We start from the raw sequence: 22,911 nt of genomic DNA on the forward strand, positions 1-22,911 counted from the left end.
AATCCGTAATGTCTCTCCCCACCCAGTCTCCGCCCATGCTGGTAGGGCCTAACGGAGCGGCCTGGAAAAAGGCATCCTGGGAAACCAGCCGGCAGGAAGAAGAACAGGCACGTCGAAGAGATTGAGACTGGAATGCAAGGGGCGGGGGAAGGAGGAAGAAGGTTTTAAGAAAGAGGAATGGGAGTGAGAGGAAATTAAGATGCAGGAGGACAGAAGAGAGAAAGGTGGATGGAGAGGCTGGTGATGAAGACAGCTTTGGAAAGGAAAGACGAAGGCTGTCATTAGGTAGGCCGACAATATGTGCGCACAGCATGGCAAATGATGTGACCTTAGTTAGACATTCAATGCATTCATTAGCAAAGACACGTGTGTAGACGAACAAGGCCTAGTGGGTGCTGAATCAAATCACAGTGCTGTAGAATGAAGGAAAAGCAACAAACAACTAGAGCAGAGAAAAGCAAAAGATGAATCCTTGTGTTTAAGCTCAGAAATAAGTACATAATGAACATAGCATGAGAATGAAAATATCAGCTGCTACATTCAGCCCTACCACTGGTAATAATGTTCCCAGGGTGTGGTAGTCCTCTTTGACTACTTGCCAGATTCCTGCTCTCACATGCACGCACACTTGTCAAAAAGATAGTCCTTGACAGTGATCAGAGGAGAATGCGATGTCTTGCCTGTGCTGCAATAAGGAGGGAGACAGGCCTCAGCACACCTACCAGTCCGCCTGCTGCTGTCGCTGCTGCTGCTATTCCTGCTGCTGTTGTGTTAATGGACCTCTGCTGCAGTGTACTCAAACAGGCCTGCGTGTCTTTCCAAGTGGGAGGAGAAGGGACAGAGAAGAGAGAGCAGGGGTAGTAGTGAGAGGAGGAGAGGCAAAGGAGGAGAAAAAAGAGAAAGAGAGAGGGATAACGAGGAGGATGGAGGTCCGTTGCCTGCTGATGCTGTGGATCTGTGCAGCATCCAATGTGTCATGGCAGCCTCCTACTGGAGCAGCCAATCACAGTATAGCTGTCACTGGAGGATCCACCCACTGCAGGTGATGAGAAGTACCCAAGACCAGCAGAGGGAGCCCTTAAATACTGAGTGGCACATACCAGCATGCAGTTTTCTGTCCAAAATAAAAATAATATTGAGGACTGCAGAGCAATTTAAACAGATGAAAGAAAAATTATTTAAAAGAAACTTAAAAAAAAAAAACCTCACACACCAATTGATGGTATGTCGCAACAATTTCAGTTATTTGTCTCCAGAAAATAAAACATGATAAGAAAAGGATAAACAAGATATCAGTCAAAGAATGTCTGCCCTTTCTTATTACAGCACGGCTTTTTTTTTTTTTTTTTTGCAAGGAGTACAATTTATGTTATGTTGTACTTATGTTGCACGTATAAATGTATTTAACAGAATCTGGTTAAATGAAATGTACTTGACTGGTATACAGTTGGTATTCAGTTTACACCAAGCCTATTTTGCTCCATCATTAATTATTTAAATAAAAGAAACTTTTGATTTTATATATTTCAGTTACATTTTACTCAAATTTATTTCTTGTTTAAGAGGACAAAGTACTATTTTGTAACATATTAGCACAGTGTGAAATAATCTTCTAATGTCCAGTTAATGCTATAAATCTGTAATGATATCTGACTGTGTTTGTGTTGTTCTTGGTTATTTGTTTTAATTCTAAAGGTCTAAATTGCGAAGCTCAAATATTTGCTGATCATGTGATCACCTATCGTGCTTTTTTTTCATAAAGCTTAAAGGTTAATTTATAGTTTATCCACATCACGTAAGTGATGATTAAACCATATTTTGTCCTTTTTACTTGGTTTTATTGCTCGTTCTGTACTTCAAGCCAGATAATTAGGATTAACCTATTATTTACTATTTAAATTAGGACATGTTGGTGCTTTTTTGTTATTGTAAATATCTTAGAACTAGAAAAACCAACCTATTGTGATATACAATAGGTTGGTTTTTCTAGTTCTAAGATATTTACTTTTTTGGACACTTGGACACAGGTGTTAAATTTAAATGACGAGTTCATAACATGTACGAGCCCGGGGTTAGAGCAAATCCATTTAACCAGGTTCCTTTAGTGGATATCGGCTAAATAAAGGTCAAGGGATTACCTTGACGCAATCGTTTTCACGGGCTCTTTATGCTCTGCTCTCAGGCAAGTCGTTAGTCTGTCTTACTTTCTGCCTCCTCGCGTTCGAGGTGTTTCTCTTAGATAGCTCACTGGGCGTAAAAACTGAGTTTACCCGATCTTTTCTCGATTTACCTGAGCGAGGGGATGCCCTGCCTTCACTCTGAAGCGCTAGAGTCCATGGAGCCTGGCAGCGTAACTCCTGGGGCATCTCCGGACGCTGGCGCGGAGTCGATCCGCAGGGAAATCGTGAGCGACTCGCCGATGGTGCAAGGCACGGGTTGGTTCTTCTCCCCACTGTGGAGTCCAAGGTCGAGGTTGCGTAGCAGGAAGTTTGGAGATGGTACGACAAGCTACCAAGAGGACGCATGGTTGGATGACCACTCCGACTTCACAAGGGCTTACTTTTTACGCAGAACCTCAGCGTAAGAGTTTACATTTTATACCTCTACAGTTTTAGCTGAAACTCAAATTACTCAGATCCCTCAGAATTATAATGTGCGATTAAAACATTTTTAACAAACTTTTGTTGGATAAAACGCTTGTAAAGGTGAACACTTTATTAGTAATGAAAATATAAGCTGCATTAGATAAAATTATGTTTCCACATATACGTTTAATACTTATTATACAAATTTTAAGTACTTTATTTTAGTTTTGCTTTTAAATAAATCATGTAATCTGTGTATGATTTCAGGGTCAGTTGTCCACAGACAGAGATGTCCCCACTTCTGTCAAGGTTTCAAAGGAGGAGCTCTGACCATTCCGAGGCGCTCATGAAGGCACCTTATCGGAGAAATTCTTCCCCATTGAGAAGCTCAGACCTGAACGTTTTAACTTTGACAGACAGACGCCTCGCTTCAAATCTCAGTGTCCCTGAATGGATGGACCACTTTGGTCCAGATGTTAAAGGAAGCCATTCACCATGCTCTCTCTGCTTACCTCGTTGTTCCCATTTTCAGTTTTCTCCCTGTCAACCACGAGCTCCCGTTTGCCCCTGCTCATCTAGCTTACCCCACCCTCCACAGTTTTTTCCACCCACATCATGTGGTCATGGTGACGGCTGCCCTTGGATGATGGGGCTCCTAGGAGAAGGCCTAAGCTGTATGGGTTCTTTAGCAGAGCTCTGCCAGGGGGCTGTGATCCATGTTGGGGAGCTACTGGGAGCAGAGGGTGGTTCGCTCTCTCTTGTACGGAAACACTGTGGTGGAAGGAGTAGCTTGGAAGACGTGATAGCCCTAACATCACTGGGGCACTTGAATGAGGGAAACCCATACAGCCAAGCTCATCTAGAACTGGTAAAAGGGATCATGGGATGCGTAATGGCTACAGCTTCACCAATAAATCTAAGAGATGCATCTGAGGTAAATGTTGATGTCATGATTGTACATGTACGCTTAACTCCCATGTTCCAGGGCACAGGTGAGGGATTAAAAATCAGAAATGAGGACTGCGTGTTTAATGAGTCACCCATTTCCTGGAAGTCTGTTTTGAGATGATGACATGGCTATTTGAAAAAGCCTGATAGGGAATCCCTGATGACGCAGTTTCTTTTAATCCTTTTAGTGACTGCTTCCAGTGATAAACCTTGGATTACTGTCCTTTCCTCGCACATGCCCACACATACACCCCCACAAAAGTAGATTCATGCCAAAGCTGTCTAAAAGGCTTACAGGTGGTGGTCACAGCAGCTCTTCTTGCCCTCACAAGTAAGGTGATTAGGAATGTGTGCCTGGAAGAGTTGAACACCAGGTAAACCCAGTCAGCATGGGTGTGCATGGGTTGGCCCTAATAACTTGGTAGATGCCAAGCATCCTGAGAAGTGTGGGTATTTTTGGTCAGATGTGGCTAAAGCTGATGAACAGCGCTGACCCAATAGCTTAACAACAAAGGGTTATGAAGAGAATAAAGTTAGTTTAGGTATTAAAGTCTGTTGCTACTCAGTTGCCACAAATATCTAACATACATAAGACTGTTGGATAGGATATGTTTAAAACATGTTGCTGTTAAGTAATTAATATTAAGTGATCCTCTTACATGCACTTATGTTTTCCTTATTTTCCCAACAGGACCCCAGATTCAACTTAGCCAATGATCAAACATCAAAGATCAGGACGGTTCTGAGTGTTCCTATCGGCAACCACAGGGGAGAGGTATGTGTGCCGTTGCAAATACCTTTAACTAATGTAAATGTCCTGTGGATTTTTCAGTGGCATATTGTCCATTGTCATAACAGAATTTTAAATATAGATTGGATGAAAATAAAACGTTTTCTTTTTTTGAACAGGTTTTAGGTGTTCTGCTAATGATCAACAAAAGAAATAGTTGCGATGGATCACGTTCTGTTTTCACAAACATTGATGAAAAGGTGAGGGATTGGACATTAGTATGGAGATTTTTTTCTATTATACATTATTTATAATGTCAGATATTTGCCTTGTCTTAATGCTTACCACCGATAAATACACGTTTGATTTTGTTTTAAGGTGTTGTCAAATCACATGGATGTGTTGGGGACTGTCCTGGATAATGTCCAGCTGTATGAAGGTGCGAGACAAGAGGCTAAACGCAGTAAGGTAAAGCCAGAGAACAATTTAAAATCGTTTTTTGCCTTGTAACATGTATATCTAAGTAATATCTTCATGCATATGTGTGTGTGTGTGGTCCAGGCTTTGATAGAGATGGCACAAGTACTATCAAAGGAGCACCATTCCCTTGAAGTTATGCTGAGTAAGATGGCTGCCACCATCATGCCCTTTACACTTGCTCAATACTGCACCATCTTTATCCCCAGTGAGCAAACTTCAGACACTGAAGAAAAGGTACATTATCTTGACATCCTGCTCAATTTCCTTGTTTTCCATTACTTTGTCTGTTCAGAATATAGTACAATATTTTAGCCATACACAATGTTTTCTTTTTTTTTTTGTTTTGTTTTGTTTTGTTTTTCATTTTTGTCTTTTGATTACAGACTTTATTCTCAAGAGTTATACATTTGGAATGTGAGGAGCTGGGATCAACCTGCCAGATCTACAGAAGGTATTGTCCGGAGACTTTGCAAGTCCTTGCTGTTGATTTACTTTTAAAACAAATATGGGATATTTGGGGGGTTTTGTAATTTGAAAGTATAATTTTTCAGGGAGCATGACCTCAGGAATATAGATCCATCATATGCCTTTCGAACCCTGACTTCTATGGAAACACTTAATATGTCGAAGAGTTCTGATGAACTGAAAAGGAGTCTCATCTGCTGCCCAGTTAGAAATGAGAAATCTGAAAATGTTATCGGTAAGTTCCTTTCTTGAATGGCAATAAACATTGTAAACAGGATAGCATTTGAAAATAAATAATAGTATGAAATAATATAAAATAATAGGTTTCACAGATGATTTGCAGTGACCTTTCACAGCTAGAAATCCTTACTTACTGTTTAGACCTTTTCAGTCTTCATACCACTTTATACTACTTACTGTGATCTGCTCTGAGAAGACCAGATCTGGACATTTTATAAAATTGTTTCAGTTTTTAATCCAGTTATCTTTTCTAGCCAATTGAATATTTAGATGCTGAGATTATTATTGTGATTTTTTTCCCCAGTGATTCCAAAAACAAGTTGCCTATCTCAGCTTTACCACAGAAAGCAACTAGACTATGTGTTAAAAACAAAAACATAATTTGAAGAACTTTGTGCTCAAGCTACACAACCATCTGTCTTTTAATGTCATTTAGCTGTGTGCCAGCTGATGAACAAACAAAGCAGAGACTCAGATGAAATGGAAGTCTTTAACCGATATGACGAGCGCCTTCTGGAAGACCTGGCAGTGTATTGTGGCCTGGCTCTACAGTATGCTCAGGCAGTCCAGATCACTGAGGAGCGGAGGGCCAGTATAGAGGTCACACAGGAGGTGAGAACACTATCTTGCCCAATTAGTAAGTTAGAGAAGAGTCAGAAAAACAATTCATACATTAACAAATCTTAAAGTTTTGTTTCTGAGTTTTCTTTGTTTATTGTAATTGTGCAGGTCCTTGCCTACCACATCACTGCAGCAGAGCAGGAAATCCAGGCATTGCAGGTGAATCTTTCTTTGGAAGAAATCAGCCTTTCTCTTTTTATCCAGTTTATCCCTGTTACAGCGTGGCATCATGCATGTAAATAGTGATTTAAAGTGAATAGTGCACACATTTGTTCCCTTTTCTTTCATATACCTTGTTCTTTCTGTTAAATGCCTTCCTTCTCCACTCTTCCTATTTTTTTAATCACTATGGCAGTAGTCATGCAATCAACCCTTACTTTGTTCCAAGAGGCCAGATTTACAGGCTTTAATGCTATTGTAGAACTAATGCCCTAACAACTTAAAGTTCTTGATCAGCTGCTATCACTGAATGTGAGTGCAAAGGTTAAGGTAACCTCCTCACCCATGTTAAAGCTAGATGGGTTTTCTGTGTTTACACACTTAGGTAAACTGAGGAAAAGAGCTCAAGTTCTATTTTCTTTGTGTGTGTTTGTGCTTGAACGTCCTGAAGAGTACATTTCAATTTCTTTTATTGGTTGTGTTTTTAGGAGGCCACCATTCCTTCTGCTGAATTGCTGAATATTCTAGACTTCCATTTCTCTGGTTTCGGCGTGCCAGAAGACGCGACAACACAATCCACGATTCGCATGTTCCTGGATCTCAATTTGGTGCAGGATTTTAACATAGACTACAAGGTAGCTCAGCTTCTATTAATATTAGTAGCATTATTTTCTTTATCATATAAATGAGGAAACAGGGCAGTTAAGTTGTTTAAGTAAATTTTTGTTTGTTTGTTTGTTTGTTTTAGAACGAAATGACATTAATAGGCTTGTTTCATAAGTATTCATAAATTCAAAAATCCTTTTTCATACACATCATGCTTCTTTTACATCTTTTTTTTCAATCAGGATACAGGATAGTGCTTGTATCAGTGTTAGTGTGAAGCCAGTTTGGCTTTTGTGCCTTTTGAACAAGCACAAAATTCAAAGTTTAATAACTAAGCATTTCACAATGTTCCATTTTAAAAGTTGGGGTAAAGAGATTTTGGTAAGAAGAAAAGCTTCTCTGTCAAAATCTGCAAACTGCATCTGCAAATTATCTGTGAATTTCTTGGTAAAATCCTGCTGTGTAGCTACTGATGTTAAGGACTGTGAAACCCTGGGGTTCTGTGGTGGTTCAAGCTTGTTTCACTGGCATTGGTCTTTTTTTTCATTTCATTAACTCCACCTTATCTAAGGCACCAAAACAGGAATCACGTTAGTGGGAAAAGGACCTGTGAGAGAGGAGAATATGAGTTCATAATGGATATTTTAGTATTATCTTATTAGCTCTTACATTTGACAATATGTAGTTCAATATGTCTCTTTGAGTTACAGGAATTTCACTACTGACAAACTAGAAAAGCACAATAGAATCACCTAATACCTTAAATATTCTCAATTTCTATTATTTATCAATTTTACATATCTCATCCTTCCAGAGTCTTTGCCAGTGGGTTTTGACTGTGAAACGTGGCTACAGGAACAACGTGCCCTACCACAACTGGCACCATGCAGTGAGCACTGCTCAAAGCATGTTTGCAATGCTCATGGCAACAGACCAACTCCAGGTTAGTGTTAGTTTGTGGTAAAAGCAGAGTGGGTCTGTAGTTGCTATAATTATAATTTTGTTTACAATCCATTCTATGTGTCACACTGTGACATTTGCATAATGCCGCCGGAGTTTCGTCTGTCCTCAGAAGTTTTGGGAGGAGTCAGTTGAGGACTGCCAGGGTTGTCCTTCCATACTCAGCGCTCTTAACTGTTTGGAAGAGGATTAATTTTAGATCTTGCCAAAACCTCTTACCTGCTGTCTGTAACAATCAGACACATGCCTACGGCTCAACTCAAGTGATTTCTGCCATTCACTCACCAGTGTTTTAAGCTTTTTGGAGATCCACGAATATGGCCACTCTGGGGGTCTCTGTACCAGGACCAGGCTGTATCTGTTATGTATATTTGTATCTGTTATAGTTTGGAGCTTAATTATGTGGGATATTCAATGAAGACACTGACTGGTATTAGAAACACTAAAATGGAAGTATCATTTGTCGTACTTCATTTCTTTTACATCAAACATTGAATAGTAGAATTACAGTTACACATTTTTTATTCAGTATTTGTTCAGATAGAAAATGACATTACTATCTAACATTTTACTGTCTTATCACTTAATTCTTTTAGATTAGAGATTATTTAAATACAATTAAAATACAAAAAATAATTAAAAATGATTTAGAGATTTTGCATCATCAACTATCCATAAATTCCTGCTTCCTGTTTTTTACCCTTACATATACTCATGTGTAGGGATCCATAGACTTCAGCTCCAATTGGGGTTGGTCCTTTATCATCTTATCTGTTAGAAACTTTTATTATCGACTTTTGACAGCTCATGATCCACCTATTGATACAAACTTTCTTTTATTTTGTGTAGCACATGAAATGTGCAATATATACATGTGCAGATGATTATTTTCTCAATTACTATTTTTTTCCTATAAAGCGTTCAATTATAAAATGCAGAAAAATAATGTTCTTCATTATTACAACCTGTTTCTTTCTGTTCATATGTTAGACCATTTTTTCTCGTCTGGAGATCTTAGCGTTGATGATAGCCACTCTGAATCATGATGTCGATCACAGAGGAGTTAATAATTCCTTCATAGAAAGGTAAATGTTACTTCTTCATCTCTCACATTTACTCCATTACTTATTTTTACTTTGAATTATCTAGACCATAATTATGTGTATTTATTTTGATTTGTACTATCCATAACACTTATTAGTCACTGCCTACTTATATTCAGTCCGTATTTTTTCTTTCTTTTTTCTCTCAGGACTCATCAGCCTTTAGCTCAGCTATATGGACACTCCTCTCTTGAGAACCACCACTACAACCTGTGTGTCTTCATCCTAAACAACACTGTAAGATGCAAGAAATCTTTTTTTTTCAACTTATAAGTTATGTTTGCATGCACACAACAGGACGTTCAAATGAAGCTCATATACTATATCTATTATTCTGCAATCATTCCACTTGTGAAATAATTAGATTATTTTGATCTCTGTGTGTGAACTTGTAGTCTTCAATTTACTTTACTTTCTTTCTCTCTCTCATCATCTTCCAGGGGAGTCAGATTCTTAGCGGTCTGTCTGCTGAAGAGCACAAAGCTCTATTACACTTAATCAAAAGGGCAATCCTTGCCACAGACCTGACCGTCTACATGGAGTACGTCTGAAACATTAAAAATGTCATAGAAGACGTAGATTACACATTAAGTCAGTCTTATTTTAACCCATGTTTCTTCTGGCTGTTTTTTTTTTTTTTTTCAGAAGAAGAAAGGAGTTCTTTTCTCTTGCTAACAAAAGCGGAGTGAGCTGGAAAAGTGAGAAACAAAGAGACTTGCTCAGGTGAGAATCACATAAATTAGAATCAGAGGCATATTATACTGTTGTGCTCGGTAAACCAAGAGAATGCGCTGTGTTGTAAGCTATTACTTTATCCCTTATCCTGAACGAAAAGAAAACGGAGATTGCGGTGTTTGGCAACCATATCCCTAGGGGCCTATCAGCTGATACCTTTGGTTCCTTTGCCACTTCTTTCTCTGACTCAGTTAGTGACCTAGGGGTTCTGCTGGGCAGCTCTTTCAAATTTAACAAACAAGTGTCTTCAGTAATCAAATCTAGCTTCTACCAACTGTGCCTTATTGCTAAGGCTAAGCACTATGTCCCTCATAAAGATCTTGAAAAGCTCATTCATGCTTTTGTGACTTCTAGATTGGATTACTGTAATTCCCTCTACTTTGGTCTTCACTCCGCTCTCCTTCACAGACTTCAGCTCGTCCAGAATGCTGCGGCTCGCCTTCTGACTGGCACTAGAAAGCATGCCTCTATCACCCCAGTTCTTATTGAGTTGCATTGGCTACCCATAAAATATCGCATTGAATTTAAAATATTGTTGCTCACTTTTAGAATTATAAATAATTTAGCCCCTCGTTATCTTGTCGATCTTCTTAGTTTATATGTCCCTGGGCGAGCCCTCAGGTCTTCAGCCCAATTACTCCTGGCTCAGCCTAGATCTACACTTAAATCTAGGGGTGACCGTGCTTTTGCCCTGGTTGCACTGAATCTGTGGAACAACCTTCCTATTGCTATCCGTGCGTCAGACTCCGTTTTATCTTTCAAATCCCGTTTAAAAACTCATTTATTCAACATAGCTTTTCCATCTAGTTAGCGTCCCTGTTTTATATTTGGTTCAATTTCTTATTTATGTACTTTATCTTTTAGCAATATCTGTTCTTAGTAACTTTGTTCTTATATTCCCTTTTATTGTTGTATAATTAGTGCCCTTAACCTGATGACATATGTGGTACTTTGTTAATAGTCTTTTATTTATTGTCTTAATTTTCCTGTTTTTATTGTAAAGCACTTTGGTGTACCACTGGTCTTTTAAATGTGCTATACAAATAAAGTTGTATTGTATTGTATTGTACTTTACCCCACAGGTCAATGCTGATGACAGCCAGTGACCTCTCTGCTATCACAAAGCCTTGGCCTGAACAAAAAAGAGTAGGTCTCACAAAGTAGCTCTGAATGAAAAATAAAACACTTCATGCTTCATCTCTCAATCCTTTTTCACTGCAACCTTAACCTCACTCTTCCGCCGAACAGATTGCCAGTCTGGTTGCCATGGAGTTCTTTGCACAGGGGGACAAAGAGAGGGAAGAGTTCAAAATCAAACCCATTGTAAGTGGAGCTTGCAGGATTTGTAGTGTATGGGCTCAAAATGTGGTCATAAATATTTTGTACTTGTAAAAAAGATTTGTGTGTGCGTAAAAAAGATTTGTATGTGTAAAAAGAATTTGTGTGTGCGTAAAAAAGTTTTGTATGTGTAAAAAAGATTTGTGTGTGCGTAAAAAAGATTTGTATATGTAAAAAAGATTTGTGTGTGCGTAAAAAAGATTTGTATGTGTAAAAAGAATTTGTGTGTGTGTAAAAAAGATTTGTATGTGTAAAAAAGATTTGTGTGTGCGTAAAAAAGATTTGTGTGTGGACTTAGCCCAAAAAAACCCCTGCAAGTTACAAGTACGAATTTTGACCCTATTTTTCTTCCTTTCATCTGATTGGTCAATGTCATGTCAATCACAAATGTAACAATCCAATCAGAGAACAGATGGGTTTGGCTGTCGGAGGGGCGCTTTTTTGAACTGCAGGTCCTTGAAGGGTAATACAGTTTGAAGCTGGAGGATCTCTATATAAATATCTGATAGCAGCTAGGTCCCCTAACTTTCAGCAGCTGTTGAAAGGATAAAGTTGTGCTATATCAGTGGTTACAAATACCATTATTACTTTAGGATTAGTTTAACACAAAGTCAGGGCTGACCCGGGACCATTGCTGTGAGTCACAGTGCGCAGCATAAAAGTCCTTTCACATCAGACGCAGGATGTGCTGCTAATGCTAACTGCTAACTAAAAGCAAAGGATCCAGAATTTGTTGCGCTGGCTGCTGGGCTCTGTGGGTTTTTGCAGCAGCTCTACCTGTACTAGATGCACCTGCTCCTTGTCTTTTCTATCTCTGACTTTATGTCCTCTACAAGAGTTTCTGTTTTTTTTGCTGGTTCTTCAAATGTTCAATAAAAACATGTATGCTAATTCATAACGAAGAAAGGTTTGTAATGAAGACTGTCATTTCCAAAACACTGCCCGCCCCCACCCCGTGGTCCGCAGCGCTGTTGAAAAGGCTGTGGAAGTCCCTATATTAAACACGTAGACCTGTGACACAAAAATCACCAAACTCGGACGACCACAGACTGTTTTCCTTCGTGGTGGTGAAGGAAAACGCTGGGTTGGCATGTAAAAGGGCATTTATTCCCTTCAAAGACCTGCAGTTCAAAAAAAGCGCCCCTCCGACAGCCAAACCCATCTGTTCTCTGATTGGATTGTTACATTTGTGATTGACATGACATTGACCAATCAGATGAAAGGAAGAAAAATAGGGTCAAAATTCGTACTTGTAACTTGCAGGGGTTTTTTTGGGCTAAGTCCACACACAAATTCTTTTTACACATACAAATCTTTTTTACGCACACACAAATCTTTTTTACAAGTACAAAATATTTATGACCACATTTTGAGCCCATAGTAGTGTGCCAAGGATTCTGAAAATGTTGAGTGGAACTCACATCCGGATAAAAAAGTGTGCGCACATAAAAAGGAATTTAAATCAATATTATTTTTTCATGATTGAAATCTAACAAGAATCCAATCATTTGTGAATATCTTGTTTTAGTCTCATGATAATTTTTTTTTAGTTTAAAAGCCCTTCCGGCATGCTGTTGTCCTATTTCTTGTTGCGCTAGAATTGCATCTACCCCGTCGTATAACAGTATCACGGTGCCAAAGACTGTTCTTTGAAAAAATACATAACCACAAACACTGGTATGTCTTGGAATATCTTCATATTTTTGTCACTGTGGTTTAAAAAAAAAATCTTATTTTATTTACACAGAGTAAAAAAGGGGTTTTCATAAAATGTTACTGTTACTCTGTCTACACTATAACAAAAATAACAATATCTTTGAATTCATAAAGCTTTATAAAGCCTGTTGTGTATTTCTGATGCATTTTTCCCCATTCAGAGTTAAGTAAATTTAATGTAGCTTGCAGTGTTTGGGGTTGAATTAATCTTCATATATAAATGTTCATATTCAAGTACTGCATACTTTTACAATTCTATCTGATCTTCTGTAAGTGTTTTAAGTGCTTTTTAACAGCCACTTTATGCTTACTTTTCACTAGGACATAATGAACAGAGAAAACAGCACTCGACTGCCGTATATGCAAGTTGAATACATTGATGAGGTCTGCTATCCACTCTACAAGGTGTGTTATTACTATTGGTATTGTGTAAGCAATGTGTAGATAACTGTATATTCTACTTGCATGCATGTATCCTTATAGATTTCATCACAGAATTCACCTTGTTGCCATCTTGTTCCCTTAAGATCAGTTGTAATTTCCACTGTTCTATCAACAATCCCATCTCTGTCTTTGCCTTCCTCAGACTGTATCGAGACTGTTTGACTCCTGCTCTCCTTTGCTAAATGGGTGTAAGAAGAACAGAGAAAACTGGCTGCAACTTGCTGATGAACAAGAAAAAGAAAACAATGAAAACATTAGTACAGACCCATCACTGCATGAAGACTTTGATGAGCAAACTGGTTAATATGTTATGCAGTGGCCCTCACGGTTATGATTATTCCTGCACTTGTATTGCAAATAACTTATTGTGCCACGTATATAATAGCAAATTAAATGCATTTACTGTATGTAAAGATGTACTAAATAGCTTCTCAAAGTACTTTACATCAAAAGCTACATTCACATTTATGTTCTCTCTGTATGGAGTGTTAAGTTAGGGGATGGACTGCTCTGCCTTCGCATTGATCCTACATTAATCTGTTTATTTAGCAGTGAAGCTTTGAAAGTCTGAAAAATGACTTTGATTATTTGCACACCATATCTGTATTTGTATTTTTATCTGTGCTACACTGAGTTTCATAAGACCTGTATCCAGATTTTCAAATGCACAAGTATTTTAAATGTACTGCTTCCTTTCCACACACCATCAAATTAGTACAGTGATCTATAACATAATCAATTTTGTGAACTTGTATTCAACTATTTATTTTATTAGATTACTGACATCTACATTTTTTTTTTTATCTGATTTGACTTTCTTTCCATAATGGCTCTTTGGAGCACTTTGACCCTGTGCTAATTCTATTAATTGTTCCCCTTTATTGGCTCTGACTTACAAGGTTATCTTGAAATTTAGCAGAACTGATAACAACTAATGTTATTTCCACCATCTGAAACTGAGCAATAAAGATATTGTTCACCACACATATACAGCATGCATTTTAAATAATTATCCAGCCTAAAATGTTCAAAGTATTGTTACATACCTTCTATATGATTTGCATAACCTTGTTAATAGTAAGTAGTTATTTAGCTGAACTGTAGAGGCAAAGGGGGCAGATGAGTGTATAGTAAGCCAATTTATTATTATTATTATTATTATTATTATTATTATTATTATTATTATTATTATTATTATTATTATTATTATTAGCGTTGTTGTTATTGTTACCTGGATTATTTAGGGGAATGGACGTTTGCATTCCAGGCCTGAGGGTGGCACTGGTGCTCTTAAACAGGGCGCTGTTGCTGCCGACGGCTCGACGCTGACTGGCAGAAGAAGACTTCAACGGAGAAAAAGAGGAATAAAATGACAGGGCGCGCAAAAAGAAAACACAAAGCCGTTCAGGTAAATACGCTTTGTTTTGACCTGCTGTGTTTGTTGCAGGAATATGCGTTTAAAACAGCAGCCTTACCAAACGAGACGCCGTGCTCTGTGTGCAGCAGAGCAGCTGCCGTTAAAGTCGGTGTGAAGAAGTGTTTAGCAGCCTGACCGAGCAGCAGTGGATAACACGACAACATGGCAGCAGCTCTGCAGGCTGGTCCCACAAAGCAGCTTGTTCAGCGATGCTAACAGCACATACCTGAATGGGGTCTTTGGCTTTGATTAAATGCAAAGCACTGCACCATAACTGGACCTTTATGCTAGCTAGGAAATATCTGTGCGTCTTTCCCATTCACTGATTGTGTAGTGTGGCATCAGCAAGCGCACTGTGGGTGTCTTCATTGATTGGTGCCTTTATCCATTAAACACCAATAAATGGCCCCATAAAATCGTTTTGCTAAGGTTGCGAGCAACTATTGGAAAAGATTTCGATCCCTACTCTTACTGTACACGCCACTGCAGGGTACAGAGTCCAAGGCAGTGGACACAGCTGTACTTATTGTACACTAGTTGCTGATGCGAGGTCGATGCATTAATTCTCACGCAGTAAATATTGACCTACTTCTGTGGAGACCATGATGCTCAATGATTATTATAGAAGTGTTTTGAATAACCTTTATCGATATATTTTTTTATTTTTTTTTTTTTTTGGGAGGGGGGGGGGCTTCTTTTTATAATAATATAGTGGTTGGTTCAATGTATCCACAATATGTTTTACTGTCAACCTGCTGAATCAAAATGAGATATTTGGAGCTTGATATAATACATAAATAGGCAACTTACTATGCAGTATTGCTGAGGAGTTCCCCTGCTTTTCATGTCTTTAGGAAAAAGGCACAAATAATGGAGAGGTGAAGAAAGCTCGAAGTGAAGAATCCAATGATGTGCCGCCATCGGGAGTGAAATCGGAGCAACGTGATGAGCTGATGCAGTTGTACAGTTTTCAAATGCCAGAAGATCTGTACCACTTCTGGGAATTCTGCAGCGAGCTTTGCACTGACAACCCCTGTGGTATGATGATGTGGTACTAGACTTCATAGGGTGGAACCGCTGAATTTAATGCTGCTTAGTATTTTAGTCTAATAGAACATTAAAGACGAGGTAATTCAAAGCAAAAAAAATTCCACGTGACAGTCGGTGGTTAAGGACTTCAAAATGAACAGATCTCCTATTAAATATACTTAAACATGAAATTCAGAAACTGTTTTTTAGCTATTAGATGCTCAATCGTTGTAATGAACTTAGGAGCTGTAATACAGGTGTGAAACAGATGACACAGTAGAAGACAGAAGCATCACGTCTGTAATACTGTAGTACTGTACGGTGCTTTAAAGGCCAGTGTAACAGCTAGCTAAAAGATTTAGTTCACAAACACAAAATTAGCAGCATTTGGTTAACACTTTGGTGTTAACTGTAAACCCACATTTGGCTTGTGGGGCTCAAAACCTGACTTCATGCAAGTTTAATTTGTAATGAGTCAATATGTTCCAGTTCTGTTATTATTTCTGCAGATGTTCTTGAAGGTGCTGCGGTGAATGGTAGTGTACACGCTGCAGTAGAGTACAGCAGCTGACAGTCAATGATCATTTCATCTATAAAATGTCAAATATACTGAACACCTGAACAATTTTATCTTTGATTTTTTTTTATGTTATTTTTGAATCCAGCCCTAAAACAGTGGACTCAGTTTCCACTGAGTGTTGTTTTGTTCTCAGATTTAAGTTTATTGTATTCATCAAGATTTTTTTGTTTTTGTTTTTTTGAGCAGTGCAGATGATTCATTTTATCATTGAGTGAAAAATCTCCATCTCAGATACTTATGTGGTGTATAAGATATGTGCTACAAAACAGTGTGTCTATTTAGTAAAATATTTCATCAATAATTTGCACTTAAGTAATGCTTCTGTGTCAGCTCGTTTCTGTATCAATATATTGTCACTCTCTGTAGGTGCTCTGAAAGACTTGCTGGGATTGCAGCTAGTTGGACCATTTGATATTTTGGCAGGAGCTCACAAAAACTCCAAGAATTCCCAGCCGAACTTCCACCTTCACTGGCGATATTTTTATGACCCACCAGAGTTTCAGACCATACTCGCAGGGAGTGAGGACAGCCAGCATCACATTGGTTACTACAGGTATAGAACATAACATCTGAAGTGTGTGACTATCGGCTTTTATTAGTATCTTGTAGCTTCCACCAAAGGCTGCTTCCAACATTTGCTCTACCGAGAAGACAGAGAGCATCGTGTGAAATAATATGAAAATAGTGATAACAATATGTACATGAGCACAAGTGGTTCTGATTTTGTTGTTGTTTTGTTTTACTGAATTTCATTGTTCCGCCAGAGATACTCCAGACTCCCTCCCTTCGTTTGTTGGGGAAAATGAAGCCAAGAAGGGCTGTACTATAACACAGATGGGGGACAACGTGTTTGCTGCAGTCCAGTGAGTGTTAACCACCACAAACTCACCATATATCACTTTATATAATCCAACTTCCAGCTTAAGAAACAAATTCTTGGCACAAGAACAAAAAAGTCCTTGTGCATTAGTGACCACTGATGGTGCTGATTTTATTTCCCACATCACATTTCACAATAAACTGTTTTGTTTTTTAAATGTAGTGTTTAGGTATGTACTGTTTAACAGGTTCTAAAAGTGATCTGAAGGGGGACAAATGCTGAAAAAGCAACAAGGTCACAGCCTCCAAAGCACGAGAAATGAAAACTGTTTTTTATGTTCAGGAAAATCAGGAAGAGCTTAGTATCAGCTGTACTGGAAGGTAGATCTGGGCGATATGGATTTTAAAAAAAATCACACATTTTTTTTTCTTTCTTTACTGAACAGTTTCAGTTTCTGGTGAACTGGTGGCAGGGATACAGATTTAACGCTATGCAAGAAGACTCTTTTTAGGAAAACCTGTTGCGTGGACTTTCCACTATTCCATCATGCTTGTTTGAATGGTATTATTGTGAAATGCTTGATGAAGGTGGTATGTCATGTTACCAGACTTTGTCGGGACCTGTTAGTGCTATACCTTGCACACTGGCTTTATCTGTGCTTGATCTGATAGAGAAAACCATTCCCAGACTACTGACAGTGTTTCTTATTTACTGCTCACAAGGACATCTTAGTTGCCTGACATGTTTTTCACAAGTCCTTGCAAGTAATGTTTACATTATTTTTTTCGTCTTCTGAGGGAATGGGCAACATGTTGACTATGATTGACTGCTGTGGCGTTAAGCCAGCCCTACAATACTGTCTGATAGGCTATATGTATTGTCTGTCTAATCAAATTGTAAAGCCTACATTTATTATCATGGTCTAAATTTTTTTTCTTCTCGAAATAATATTGTAATCATTTTATCATCCAGCACTATTAGAAAGTTGCAAGAATCATCAGTGCGTTGCATCCTGTTGTGTTTGGGGCTTTGTAGCTGTAGATCAGTCAGGGTACCTTTGCTGAACTCTTACATTACTAAAAGTGTATTTATGTGGATGTTGTTATTTTGATGCATATCACCCACCTAAACCTTCAGACCACAAATAAACTTTCATGGGAACAATAGTAGAATAATGCACCACATTTAACTGCAAAAACTGTTCAGGAATGTTTTGAGGAGTATGTAAAAAGCTTCAAGGTTTTAAGTTGACTTACTGAGTTTCTGTGTCTGCCTGATTGAGCATCTGAATGTGTTGGGAAAAAAAACTCGAGTGCATGGAGACTTAAAGGAAGTCGTGCTAATCTGTTGATGCTTGATACCACAAAACGCCTTCTGAGGTCTTGTGTTGAGTCCACCCCTCAACAGCTCTGACCCACTGAGGTGTGGTCTCAGCACAAGGGGAAATTGTAGAGTATTAGGGTGGTGGCTTTAATGTTGTGGTTTATTTGCGTTTGTTGGCCACTTAAAACTCCATCAATAACTTGATGCTTACAGAAATAAACAGTCAAATTGGGTGATCCTTAACTTTTCATAATATGCCCTCTTGTCTTTCCTCCTTTTACTTCATGTGTGAGAGTGGAGGTACATTACTGCATGAAATTTTCTGTCGTCACTTCTTTTTGTCTTGTAATTTGCTGTTCTTACTTCCATCAGCCTGTATCTGCTGAGGAAGAGGAAAGAGAGGGGCAGTAAGAAAACTGGGGATGAGGCGTTGGAAACCTTGGAGGCAAAGCTGAGAGACAAAGCACAGACTCTGGGCTTTTCTCTGGAGCAGAAGACCAAAGACATGAAGCAGAGAGACAAGAAGGTAAAATGCACACGCCAACAAAAAAATTACCAAGACCTCGCTTGTAATACCCATTAAATCAGGGATGTCAAACTCATTTTGCATTTAGGGTCGCATATAGCCCACTTTGATCTTAAGTGGACAGGATGAGCGAAACTCCACTTTCTTCTTTAAAGACATTGATGTACACATTTAATCCCCGAGACATCTTAATAAAAGATCAAGTCCAATTTCATTTACAGAAAAAGTTCTGGTAGCTCTGACTGTTCCACATTTACAAGACACAATTCATGAGCAGGAAAAACTGTAAAACTGAAAAATACAGTGAAAAGTACAAATGTTTATGTCTTCCTTTACATTTTCCAAAGCTGTTCAACAGGCCGGATTGGAGTCTTTGCCACCCTTCAACAGCTCTGACCAATTCTCCCCCCTGGGCCTTATGTTTGACACCCCTGCAATAAATGATATGCTAAATTTGACCCTGTGTGACGCATTTTGCACTGGAATACCATATTATTGTAGTGTACCACAGCCATTCATTACTGTTTTTGACTCTTGATTTTAAGATTCACATTGTACAAACTAGATGTTTTCTTCTTGTGGCCACAGTGTCGTCTCACTTTACTCCAGCATAGAGCCTTTGTCCAGCAAAATAAAAGAACTCATTCAAAATGCTAATTCTAAAATTCAACAGTGATGCTGCTTGAAAAGCATTAAATGTATAGATATGAAAAAAAAATGTGTTCTTAAAATTGATGCTTGAAAACTTTTTACACACTATAGGTCGTAACAAAGACATTCCACGGCGCGGGTATTGTTGTACCTGTAGACAAGAATGATGTTGGATATAGGGAACTTCCAGAAACAGATGGTGAGTTTACAAATTTAAAGTTGTTTTAACACCAGTTTTTTCCATTTATCTTTTGTTCATTCATTGGTGAGGTAAACAAATTTTGATAAAGGAATTTAGCTTCTGTGAAATAAACTGGTTATATAGATTGCAGAAATGTCTTGATGCATTCTCAATCATCCAGGTAAGTAAATCTCCAAAAGTTGATTCTGTTCATCTGGACGTAGCGTTTTCAGTGGGAGAAACGTTTCGTCACTCATCCAAGTGACTTCTTTAGTCTCAGCTGACTGCAAGTTTCCCCAATCTTATAACCAGTACATTTGCATAATGACTGAAACCAGCCCACTGAAGGAAAAATGGACTGGGAGGTCAGTTCCTTCATCTTGATTATGCAAATTCTCATGACCATTGATCAACAATCACTGATCAATGGCCATGAGTACCATTCACAGAGAGTTGGGGAATGGTTGCAATCACAGCATTGTAAGATGGCGAAAGATGTACCCTTAAGCGCCCTCTATTCAGAGATGGTCTTTCCCTTTTCACGTAAATGGCCTCCTTGACTTTGCGCTCAAACCAGCGTTCCTCCCTGTCCAGGATGTGTACATCCTCATCATTGAAAGAGTGTCCACCCTGTAGGTGTGAATACTGCAGAGTCCTGGTCTGATGAGGTGCTCTTCTGTGTTGTGCCATCCGCTTCGCCAGAGGTTGTTTGGTTTCCCCGATGTATAAATCCTGGCAATCCTCCTGGCACTTAACAGCGTACACTATGTTACTCTGTTTGTGTCGGGGGGCCGGATCCTTGGGGTGGACCAATTTTTGGCGCAGCGTGTTTTGGGGTTTAAAAGCCACAGAGACACGATGTTTAGAAAAAATGCGTCTCAACTGCTCCGATACTCCTGACACATATGGGATCACTACAGGTTTTTGCTTAGTCAGCGGTTGTCCTTCTCTTCTGGATTGGCTGGAGCTTTCTTTAGGCGCCTTTCCAGCTTTGACAAAAGTCCAGCTGGGATAACCCCATTTACTCAGGGCCTTCTTGATGTGATGTTCTTCTGCTTCCCTGGCCGCTGTGTCTGTGGGGATGGTGTTGGCTCTATGTTGTGGCGTCCTGATGACAACCAGTTTATGCTCCAGTGGATGGTCAGAGTCGAACATTAAATACTGATCTGTATGCGTAGGTTTACTGTACACATCAGCTTTTAGATGTTCCCCATTACTGATGGAAATCTCACAGTCTAAGAAGGCTAACCTGCCAATTTTCATATCCTCCCTGGTGAATTTGATGTGTTGGTCCACCGAGTTCATGTGATCCGTGAGTTGTGGTACGTCCTGAGATTTGATTTTCATCCAGGTGTCATCCACATATGACTTGGTGGTATTCCAGGGTAGGATAACAAAGCCCTCTTTTCAACTTCTTCCATGTACAAATTGGCCACGATGGGTGAAACTGGGGAACCCATGGCACACCCATGTTTCTGCCTGTAGAACTGACCCTTGTATGTGAAATAGGTGGAATGAAGATAAAGTTCCAACAGCAAACACACTTGGTCGATGCTGAGAGTGGTCCTGTTGCTGAGGTTGGGGTCATCCTGTAATCTCTTACGAACTACCTCCAACGCTTCCGTGACTGGGATGCAAGTGAAGAGACAATGCTATTGACCGGAACTCATACAATTATAAGATTGGGGAAACCTGCAGTCAGCTGAGACTGAAGAAGTCACTTGGATGAGTGACAAAATGTTTCTCCCACTGAAAACGCTACCTCCAGATGAACAGAATCAACTTTTGGAGATTGCAGAGATTTTTTTTTTTTTTTTTTTTTTTGTCTCCGCTCCATAACAAATTTGTTTCTTCCCTTGTGTCCAAGCTGGTCTCAAGAAAATTTGTAAAGCCATTGTTGAAGCACGGACTGATGAAGAACGCGTCAAAGCTTTTGGACCGATCCAGGAAATGATAACATTTGTTCAGTTTGCTAATGATGAGTGCGATTATGGCATGGGTTATGAACTGGGAGTAGACCTCTTCTGTTATGGATCTCATGTGAGTATACTAAGTCACTGCTTCTTCAGCAATCCTCTTTCTTGGATTTGATGTGATTTCTGAGATGACTTATGAAATAAAAAGAACTTTTCTTTTCGACTTATTTCTTATTTAAAATGGGATAGTTTTAATTCTTTGACATATTTAAAACAAAACACAACAAATCAAAAACAGGGGACATCAAACTTTTAGTGGCTATACTAGAACTATTAGTGGTTTAATGTTGCACATACATTTAAGTTAAATAGAATAAACACAAGTTGGGAACTAATGCTTTGTCCCATACAAAGAACTGAATTTTCAAAACTTTTTAAGGACTGGATTTTGGGGATATAAATCATTTCTCTTTGATTTTCTCTCTCTCTCTCTCTTACAGTACTTCCACAAGGTTATCAAGCAACTTTTGCCCATGGCTTACAACTTACTGAAAAGGAACTTGTTTGGGGAAATTTTGGAGACCCATCTGTCAAGTCGTATCCATGACAACATAGACCAACTCTCTCCACATTAAAACAAAAAAAAAAATATTCAGAAGTACATTTCTGTTCTAGCTCTTTATAAGCTTTCCCACCATGTGTTCTTGTCTTCTGTTGTTTGTCATTGCTGATGTTTTTGGTGGATTTGTGCTGCTGTCACTAACTGGAAACAGTTCAGTGTTGTCTTGTTTGTAAAAGGTAGCTGTTCAATAAAGCTTTTTTTTAAATATATATATTTCTACTTTTTTTTTTTTTTTTTTTTTAAACCTGTTTGATTTTTGTATCCAGCCTAATCTGAGCAAATGTCCACCTCACTTTACAGTTGAATTGTGCAGTCATCATAATTTTTGCCTTGGGTTTAGATCATCATGGTGGACTGCGTGTTGATCAGACTGCAGGCAATCTGATGAAACAATGCGTTTAAGGTGGTGTAATACCATAGAGTGGAAATAGAGGGCAGTGTTGTGTATGGGAGTTCATAATTGAGCCGCACGGTAAGATTCTGGGAACGACTTCCCATCATTCATATCATGAGTCATCATTTCCCATACTGTACGTAGGATGTATTTGGTAACTGACATTTCTGTTGGTGAATGTTTTGGCGTATAGAAAGGGATTGATCCTTTCCTGTCTTTTCATTAGTCTTTCAGGATATGAAGAGAAAAACCGTAACAATAAGAAAGTTTCGTTTTAGCATACTGGAAACGTCAGAAAACCCCCTAAAACCAGGCCTGAGCC

At 38.8% G+C, this 22,911-nt stretch overlaps 2 protein-coding genes across 2 annotated transcripts; both read left to right on the forward strand.

Moving 5' to 3' along the window:
* The first annotated feature begins 199 nt into the window (after positions 1–199).
* pde5aa (phosphodiesterase 5A, cGMP-specific, a) lies at positions 200–14,114 on the forward strand. The gene is made up of 21 exons (XM_084931242.1): positions 200–285; positions 2,296–2,580; positions 2,853–3,519; positions 4,225–4,308; positions 4,443–4,523; positions 4,642–4,731; positions 4,825–4,977; positions 5,127–5,194; positions 5,295–5,443; positions 5,885–6,060; positions 6,178–6,228; positions 6,717–6,863; positions 7,649–7,777; positions 8,785–8,879; positions 9,047–9,134; positions 9,338–9,438; positions 9,543–9,620; positions 10,715–10,778; positions 10,881–10,955; positions 13,008–13,091; positions 13,273–14,114. Exons 2-21 carry the CDS (start codon positions 2,303–2,305, stop codon positions 13,432–13,434), a joined length of 2,820 nt encoding a protein of 939 aa, XP_084787368.1. The 5' UTR covers positions 200–285; positions 2,296–2,302; the 3' UTR covers positions 13,435–14,114.
* Positions 14,115–14,421: 307 nt separating this feature from the next.
* hpf1 (histone PARylation factor 1) lies at positions 14,422–22,404 on the forward strand. Its single transcript, XM_084931259.1, has 8 exons — positions 14,422–14,538; positions 15,402–15,585; positions 16,523–16,709; positions 16,921–17,019; positions 18,672–18,825; positions 19,588–19,675; positions 21,525–21,697; positions 22,074–22,404. The coding sequence occupies exons 1-8, from the start codon at positions 14,500–14,502 to the stop codon at positions 22,206–22,208; spliced, it is 1,059 nt and encodes a 352-aa protein (XP_084787385.1). The 5' UTR covers positions 14,422–14,499; the 3' UTR covers positions 22,209–22,404.
* The last annotated feature ends 507 nt before the right edge of the window (positions 22,405–22,911 follow it).

Source organism: Perissodus microlepis, chromosome 6, assembly GCF_051167445.1.
Source record: "Perissodus microlepis isolate ML-2025 ecotype Zambia chromosome 6, ASM5116744v1, whole genome shotgun sequence".
NCBI lineage: Eukaryota > Metazoa > Chordata > Actinopteri > Cichliformes > Cichlidae > Perissodus > Perissodus microlepis.